Source organism: Micropterus salmoides, unplaced genomic scaffold (genome assembly GCF_014851395.1).
Source record: "Micropterus salmoides isolate LMB-PRFRI ecotype aquatic unplaced genomic scaffold, ASM1485139v1 Ms_hic_scaffold_21, whole genome shotgun sequence".
Lineage (NCBI taxonomy): Eukaryota > Metazoa > Chordata > Actinopteri > Centrarchiformes > Centrarchidae > Micropterus > Micropterus salmoides.
In genome coordinates this window covers 28,212,961-28,221,747 of record NW_024041262.1, presented here as the reverse complement: position 1 = coordinate 28,221,747, position 8,787 = coordinate 28,212,961, and the positions used below count along the sequence as shown (strand labels likewise).

Genomic DNA, 8,787 nt, shown 5'->3' with positions numbered 1-8,787 from the left:
ACCTTAGAATGAGACATTTCTACCTACCTGAACTCTATAATCCAAGCCCACGTTGCTTCTGGGCCGCTGTGCTCCTCCAACGAACGCCGCCTGGCTCTGCCGTCCCTTCACACAAAGCGACCTCAGTCTCTGTTCTCATCTGTGACACCACGATGGTGGAACGAGCTGCCGCACGCCATCAGAGCAGTGGCGTCCCTCTCTGACTCCAAGACGCTCCTGAAAACTCTGCAGAGAACAGTTCCTCTGATAACACCTCTGACATCACTTCCTCTTCTTCTGTCCCCTTACAGTTATTTTGTACTGACTGACTTCCGCTGGTTATTTACCCCATTGATGTGATATGTGCTATGAGCTCTAACTAGTATTGTCAGTTATAGATCTCGTGCTGTATTTGATGCTCTGAAGATGCTTGTATGTTGTTTCTCAAAAGTCGCTTTGGATAAAAGCGTGTGCCAGATGAGTAAATGTAAATGTACAGAGAGTGTTTTGTCTCTATGGTGGATACTTACGAAGAAGAAGAACTAGTAGCAGAAGCCGTCTCCTGACAAACACTTTGAGAGAGGACGTCAGAAACTCATGGAGGACGTCGAGAGACACAGGCTGCTGCTTCCCGTTCAGCTGCAGGACAGAATCAAGGTCAGCTGGTTTAGATATGCAGGGTCAGGGTCAGGGTCAGGGTCAGGGTCAGGGTCAGGGTCAGGGTCAGGCCCGCCGAGTCCTGGAGGGGCTGTTTAATGATTCAGCTACAATACTAAAGTTATAAATATCTACTTTTGCAGTTTTCACTTATTTCCACAATTTCAGAGCAAACATTTTTTGAAAAGCTGCTGCAAAATCCCGGAGGGACAGATTATTCTTTATTTATTGTTTTCTTGAAGTTCTTTGATATCTGGAATTCCTCTAAATGTTGCTCTCTTATGCTTCTATATTCATCACATCTCTCTGTCTGTTTCTGAAATATCTTTATTGGCAGAAAGAAAGATGTTTATGTTGCCAAAGTAACAGCAAACATTCAAAGAAACAAACAATAACACTGTTTTTAGACCTGCGTCCCTCTGGTTCTCCTCGGGCGCTGGCAGGGGTGGATTTAGCTGCAGCTAGTTCACATGTTGGCAGGTGTGGAAGTTCTCCTGGATTATTTTTGGTCTCAGTAATTTATGAGAAGCAGTTTTCTCTTTTTCACACATGGTTCATTTTCCTGTGATGAACAAAGTGAGCGTGTCAGGTTTGTCTCGACAGCCTGGTTCCGTTCAGTCCGGACAGGGTCAAGGTTCTGCACTGTTCTTTGTTGGGTTAGAGAGGTCGTTAGTTAATTAGCTTCTGTTTAAATAACTCCTGCTGGCTTGGGGGGGGGGGGGGGCACAAACTCAGGACCAGCTGATTTAGGGGACCCTCCTCTCTCTCTCTCTCTCTCTCTCTCTCTCTCTCTCTCTCTCTCTGAGGAATGCAGTGAATGATGAGAGAAAGTCCGGTGGCGCCGTGAGCTGTCTGATTGGCCGCTTCCCTCAGGGCCTGCCCTATAAGGAATCAAGCAAAGGAGAGAGGGAGGAGGGAGGAGGGGAGGAGGCCGGGCCATGTTTGGGATGGAGGGATGGATGGAGGAGGTGGAGGGTTGATAAACTCAGTCGCAGCAGTTCAGCTCTCACTTCTGTCCTGCCCCCCCTCACATCCCAGCAGGCCCTGCACTGCCACGGTAAGACCTCCATCACCTCCTGCTTCACCTCCCCAACCTCTCCTCTCTGCTCCTTCCCTCCTCTGTTCCCCACTCCTCAAAGCCCCCTCACTTCACCTCCTCCCTTCTCATTAAATTCAGAATCTTATCTCCTAAAGCCTGCACACCTCCTCTCCTCTTTTTACTTTTCACCTCCTCTTCCTCCTCCTTCTTTGCACTCTCCCTTCTTTAGTGTAAAACCTGCACCATGTTTTGTCTGCTCCTAAAGTGCCTTTCCTCCTCCTGCACCTCCTCCCCTCTCCGGCCCTCTCTACAATCTCCTTTTCTTCTTCTCTTTGACTCCTGCATTATTTCTTCTTGTCTCCTCTTTGATGCTCCTATCTGCACCTCCTCTCTTAGTACTCTTCATCTCCCCTCCCCTCACCTCCTCACCTCCTTTTCTTCCTGCTTCTGTCTGCTCAGTGTCTTTGCTGCAAAACTCCTCTTTCACCTCCTCTCCTCTCAGTGTAGCTAAACAAAGAGTTGTTTCCTCCTCCCCCCTGCTCCTCTCTCAGTTTAACTGAAGAGAAGTTCTCCTTTACCTCCTCCTCCACCTCCTCCTCCATCTCCACTTTTATTGTCCTCTCTGTTGAGTTGCACTTGTTTGTGGAATCACACCAGACTCCACTTGTGTTTTTGGTGTTTTTAGTGTTGAGGGTTTTCTGCTGCAGGGAATCAGAACCTCTGACGTTCTCTGAGGAACTTCATCTCGTGCATGACCTGCTGAGGTTTTAGGGCCCGTTCTTAGTCTGATGAGTGCACGTGCAACAGGTGTTCTGCCCTGAGTGTTGACTGGCAGGCAAGCTTGCAGATTCAAACCCCGCCTCCATCATAACATCACATTGATCATGTTTTCCTTTAACAAACACAGAAGCTAACTGTTGTATTTTCAAATTAAAGTACGGAAGCCCAGAGGAACAGTTTGCTTTTGTCGTCCTGGTGTGATTGTTTACATGTAAAAGGTCGTTGAGCTTGAGTTTGATAAAAATGTTAACATGAGATTGACTGATGAGGTTTTTCAGCAGCTTTCAGCCACGTCTCATGGTCTTCATCAGTGGTTGGAGTGAGTGAACTCTGACCATGACTGAAAGCTCTGGGAGGAAAAGTGGAATACAGATCTTGAGATCTGATCTACAGATCTTATTATTTTTATATGGTCAAAATGTCCTTATTTGGTTATCTGGTGACTTACTGATCTGAAGCTACAGTATTTTTAATGCTGTTCAGCTTGCAGGGGACAGCACTATTGATCAGTGCAGCAACATGATCATAGGTTTATTTTAGTAAGTAACTCAGTAAGGGACGGTTATAACTTTCTATTTAATCATTTTTCTTCTTCTTGAGTTTTATTATTGTCGTTTCAAATTTTATCTGATATAAAGTGAAGTTTTAAAATTAAACTTTTAGATGTGATGTTTTAAGCCTGATGTCTCTACAGCAGCACATGTGGATTTATCCGCCGCTGAAAGTAGTCCCCAACAGATGCTCTATCTCCTCCAGTTTGTTTAGTAAAATGCCTTTTTAAACATGAAACTTTATATTTGAGAGGAGTTTTTATCTTCAGGAGGAACCAATGGGCTCGCAGCTGAGAGCCTCAGACAGGAAGTCAGACAGGCAGAGTCTGAGAGATGTTAATAATAATTGAAATCTATCCTCACATCAAAACGTTACACAGCCGTTATTTAAACGAGCCGGAGCAGAGCTTTTTTATTTAAAAAGGTCGTTTAAAAAGGTCTTTTTCAAGATTGACTATCAAAAAAATATATAATTAATGTGAGAGAGAGAGAAGACAAAACTGAGGGTGAAGGGAGCCCCATGTTGTGTCAGGCTGCTGCTGCCAACATGTGATTAATATGTGATTCAATATGTGATGACTAAATATGGTCGAGACTCACTGTGGGTGGGGGGGGAGGGGGGGGGGAGAGAAAGAGGGGGAGGCGGGGTAAGATGGGGGAAACAGGGAAGGAGAGAGAGAGAGAGAGGGTGAGCGAGCATACCAAGCACAGGCAGGACTCTGGTTTATGACCTAATTAGGAAGTTTTCCCAGAGTGCTTTGTTGTTCATTCAGTAAAGGACAGTAGTGTTGCATTATGGGGGGAGGAGGGGGGGAGTGATGTCACTGCTGTCACGTGAAAACCTCACAACTCCTTTTTTGGAGATTTGCATGTTGAAGGTGGGGATCAGATGTTTCCTGTAACTCCACGCTGGGTGTTGTAGTTTCATTGACCGTACTGTAGTTTATACTGTGTGTCCAAAAGTATGTGGACGCCGCTGTGACAGGCTGCAGTGTGCTCTGTGAGCAGCCCAGGCTGCAGGTTCACCAGTTAAACCAGTTTGTCTCTATCAATAACCAATAATCACCTCGCGCTCTCTCTCCCACAGTGTGACTCGGTGTCGTAGTGTTGTTGCTCGCCCACAGCGCCCCCTGCAGTCATGTGTGACGATGAGGAGAGCACCGCGCTGGTCTGTGACAATGGATCCGGTCTGTGTAAGGCCGGGTTCGCCGGAGACGACGCCCCCAGAGCCGTCTTCCCCTCCATCGTGGGCCGACCCAGGCACCAGGTGACAGCTGATTGGTCCACACACAGGGACAGGCTAATGCTAATGTTACCACTGTTTACATGATCAATGAATCCACACAATTGTATAGATTGATTGATTAATAGTGAAAAAGTTAATGTCTGAGGTGTTTGAGAGACGGACCACAGAGTTCCTGATCGATAATGTCCTGATCAATTGACAAAGACTAAGGAGTATTGATCTGTTCGCCAGAATCAGCACGTTAGACTAGACTCCCAGCTGCTGTCTTATTAGCAGCTTTAATGATCTCATGAGACCTCAGGTCCATGACTAGGCTGGGGATCATGTGGATTTGGCCTGACTCTGGTCTCGGTTGGCAGGGACCACGTGGACCACCGACAACCTGTAGTTCAGAGTGCTGAAGTTTTTAAAGGAGGTGACAGAGGTCCATTGATCAAGTTAAAGAAAATCTAGGCCGTAGATTCACCCCGTACCCTACACTGTACCCTACTCCGTACCCTACACTGTACCCTACTCCGTAACCTACACTGTACCCTACATTGTATCCTAACCGGTATTCAGGCTGGAGAGATTTATTCCTAAGTTGTGCCCTACGTTTTACCCTACGCCGTACCTTACACTGTACCCTAACTTGTACCCTACATTGTACCCTACTCTGTAGCCTGACGTGCACCTCCCCAAAATGTAACAACATGTCGCGGCAACTCAGACAGCAAGAACTGTGATTGGTCGGCTTGGTAGCATCGATAACATTTGGAAAGTCTAGAAGAGCCGCACGGTTATTACTTTACCCCCATTCAAGTTAGCGGAGGGCTAAACAGAAATTCTACCTTTAAATGTTTGAAACGCTGGTCTTTATGATGCTGTCATGCAGACACTGGCCTGTCTCACTCTCTGCCCGTCTGTCTCAGGGAGTGATGGTGGGTATGGGGCAGAAGGACAGCTACGTTGGGGACGAGGCTCAGAGTAAAAGAGGAATCCTGACCCTGAAATATCCCATCGAACACGGAATCATCACCAACTGGGACGACATGGAGAAGGTCTCTCACTCACACTCAATCACCTCTTTATCCTCGTGAACTTATTATCAATGATTCTGATCAGTAACTGTGATCATTATCTGCTCTGTGATTGGTCAGATCTGGCATCACTCGTTCTACAACGAGCTGAGAGTGGCTCCAGAGGAACATCCCACCCTGCTGACTGAAGCTCCCCTCAACCCCAAAGCCAACAGGGAGAAGATGACACAGGTACTACTGCAGAACTGCAGTACCACACAGCATTATACTACCGCACACTACACTACAGTACACAGCAGTACTCAACACTAAACCACATGATACGACGCTGTGCGCTGCCCAGACATAGGAGAAATCACATCATGTGATACAGTCATTTCAAAATCATTTAAAATTTTAAATCATTTTAGTTCCACTCATCAATATTGAACAGATGATAGACAGATTTTAGAGTCAGAGACTCGCTGTGACATCGTTAGCAGCTAGAGAGCAGGTATTTCCTCAGTTCTGCCTGCAGGTGCAAGAAGAGATGAATGCTTAGTAATAGTGATCAGTGCAGGACTGATCACTCTGGAGATTCACATTACTCCTTAAAGACAGATAAACTGAAATATTTCATCATCTCTTTTCTCCACTTTAAAATAAAGTTCTGAGAGTTTGCACAAACAGCAGCAGTTAGCTTTGACAACATGAGAGAACGTTGGTCTTCATGTTACAGACACAGTTTGATTGATGATCAGCTTCTGAACTAATCAAACTCATGTTTGTGTGTAGATCATGTTCGAGACCTTCAACGTTCCTGCCATGTACGTGGCCATCCAGGCCGTCCTGTCTCTGTACGCCTCCGGCCGCACCACAGGTTGGACCACACTCTGCCTCCTCTGTTCATCTCGTCTTCATCCAGCACCGACCCGTCTCATCCTTCTGTCTTACCTGTCTGTCTGTCCAGGTATCGTCCTGGACTCTGGGGACGGCGTAACCCACAACGTGCCGATCTACGAGGGTTACGCTCTGCCTCACGCCATCATGAGGTTGGACCTGGCTGGTCGTGACCTCACCGACTACCTCATGAAGATCCTGACCGAGCGAGGCTACAGCTTCGTCACCACGGGTATGACCTCGCCTTGTGTTCGTATGATGTCGTGGCGGCGTGAAGCGTATCTGAACGTGTGTGTGTGGTGTCTCTGCAGCGGAGAGAGAGATCGTGCGGGACATCAAGGAGAAGCTGTGCTATGTCGCTCTGGACTTTGAGAACGAGATGGGGACGGCGGCCACCTCGTCCTCTCTGGAGAAGAGCTATGAACTTCCTGATGGACAGGTCATCACCATCGGCAACGAGAGGTTCCGCTGCCCCGAGACACTCTTCCAGCCCTCCTTCATTGGTCAGACACCCCTCTGTCCAACTGTCTGTCTGTCCACCTGTCTGTCCGTCTGTCTGTCTACCCGTCCGCTCACCTCCATCTCTGCCCTGCAGGTATGGAGTCGGCAGGTATCCACGAGACGACCTACAACAGCATCATGAAGTGTGACATAGACATCCGTAAGGACCTGTACGCCAACAACGTGCTGTCCGGAGGAACCACCATGTACCCAGGTATCGCAGACCGCATGCAGAAAGAGATTACGGCCCTGGCACCCAGCACCATGAAGATCAAGGTCAGACACACCATACCAGCAAATACTGCGTTAATACTCTAATACTGCATTAAAAGTACTAATACCAAGGTTTCATCCCCTGTCCTGCAGATCATCGCCCCCCCAGAGAGGAAGTACTCTGTGTGGATCGGCGGCTCCATCCTGGCCTCCCTCTCCACCTTCCAGCAGATGTGGATCAGCAAGCAGGAGTACGACGAAGCCGGACCCTCCATCGTCCACCGCAAGTGTTTCTAGAAAGTTCCACCTGGGTCTCCAGCTTCCCCCCCCCCACACACACTCCTCGGTTTCCTTCCAGCACTGTCTTATTTTAGCCTCACTGAGCACGAGCTAACAGATCCCAGATCAGCTCCACAGAGACATCCACACGGGGACGACAGCGGCAGGACGCCAGTGATGTTTTTTGGTATTTAGGGAGATGCTAAAAATCTCTTCCTAGTTCAGTGTTTTATGCAGACAGCTGGTAAAAAGGAAGTGATGTCGTCTTCCTGATGTTTTTGCTGAACTGAACTTTTAACCATTCAGAACTTCCATCAGAAAATCTGCAGATTTTCAGCTCAAACATCCTCCCTCTCTGCTCACCTTAAAACTGTGAACGTGGCGCTTGTCCTCCATCTTTAACCCCCCACCTCCCCCTCTCTCCAGCTGTGGCCCCGCCCCCTCCGTCCTCCATGTTGGTACTGTCAGAAAGTGTGTTTTTATTTTTGATGAATAAAGCTTGAATGTTTCCCGCTGGTGTTATCTTCCGTCGTTGGGGAGTAGAGCACATTCACACAGTGTATGATGATGTCACACAGTGTATGATGATGTCACAGCTGTGAGGCGTGCCCTCATGGTGCATTAGAACCCTGCAACAAAGTGAAAGTGTGTGATGTGATTAACGTGGAAGTGACAGACGATCGCCCCAGGACGACAATAAAGAGCTCTCATACAAGATACCTGTGTTTGTGTCTTCACTTCAAGGTCGTTCAGTCCACTTCACATCAGTTCTGTGGGTTTTTTCATCGAGACACTTTAAACCCTTTCAGTGCTTCAACCTCAGCTGCATTTCCGACAAATCCCACATATTTCCAGACACTTGTTTGCACCAGAGGTTTGATTGGATAAGTGTGTTCTTATTTTGAAATAGAATCAACTTGAGAAGAGGGTATGAATATTGATCAGCTGTAGGCTGAGTGCAAGGGCGTCACTTTGTGTTGAAAAGTGGTGGTTGGACATAACGTTTAGAGGTGTGACGAGACACTCAGCTCACAAAACGAGACAATGCGCTGTACTGGTTTCATGAGAACAAGTGAGATATTTTAACACTATTTTGAAGAAATCTTCAAAGCTGAATTATATGAACACTCTTTTAGTAAAGAGTATTAAACAGTTAATTTCCTGCATTCTGGTGAATCTTTCTGCACCAATTTATGGTGGAAATGTTTACGTAAAGGGAAACACAAAATTCAGCGGCAGGATGCCATTTAAAAATAAATTAAACAGAATGTAAATCTGTGGTGCTCTCAGATCTGTTTCTCCTGTAGAGAAACTTATTTAATATCATCCCTGCTGAGTCATGATTTAATCTTCCCTCCTCTTTGGTCAAGTTACTGATCGCAGCACGTTTACGGGTCATTTTATAATCAGTAGCTTGGTTTTTATTAACTTAAGTTACTAATTTTGAACAATGCATAGTTGTTTCTGCTATACTTAAATTGCAGTGCATGTGTTTTCTTACTGTGCAAATTTTTCTAAAGGCGTTTTCATTTGTTAACATTTCACGTTGCTGTTTTTTAGAACGTTTTTAACAAATGCTTTCAAAATGTGGTGGTAACATGTCCCCAGCGTCCCTGGTGTAGATGTCCCATGACTTATGTCTGA

At 46.6% G+C, this 8,787-nt stretch overlaps 1 protein-coding gene across 1 annotated transcript; it reads left to right on the top strand.

Moving 5' to 3' along the window:
* Window positions 1-1,546: 1,546 nt before the first annotated feature.
* On the top strand, window positions 1,547-7,860 carry acta2 (actin alpha 2, smooth muscle). The gene is made up of 9 exons (XM_038735874.1): window positions 1,547-1,693; window positions 4,094-4,273; window positions 5,164-5,292; window positions 5,392-5,502; window positions 6,046-6,130; window positions 6,221-6,382; window positions 6,462-6,653; window positions 6,746-6,927; window positions 7,018-7,860. Exons 2-9 carry the CDS (start codon window positions 4,145-4,147, stop codon window positions 7,159-7,161), a joined length of 1,134 nt encoding a protein of 377 aa, XP_038591802.1. The 5' UTR covers window positions 1,547-1,693; window positions 4,094-4,144; the 3' UTR covers window positions 7,162-7,860.
* The last annotated feature ends 927 nt before the right edge of the window (window positions 7,861-8,787 follow it).

Excerpts from the sequence above, each read along its gene's own strand:
- acta2 (XM_038735874.1), top strand. The coding sequence starts at position 4,145 with ATGTGTGACGATGAGGAGAGCACCGCGCTGGTCTGTGACAATGGATCC. Across the intron at positions 5,293-5,391 it reads ACTGGGACGACATGGAGAAG|ATCTGGCATCACTCGTTCTA; the intron begins GTCTCTCACTCA and ends GTGATTGGTCAG. Across the intron at positions 6,131-6,220 it reads CGCCTCCGGCCGCACCACAG|GTATCGTCCTGGACTCTGGG; the intron begins GTTGGACCACAC and ends CTGTCTGTCCAG.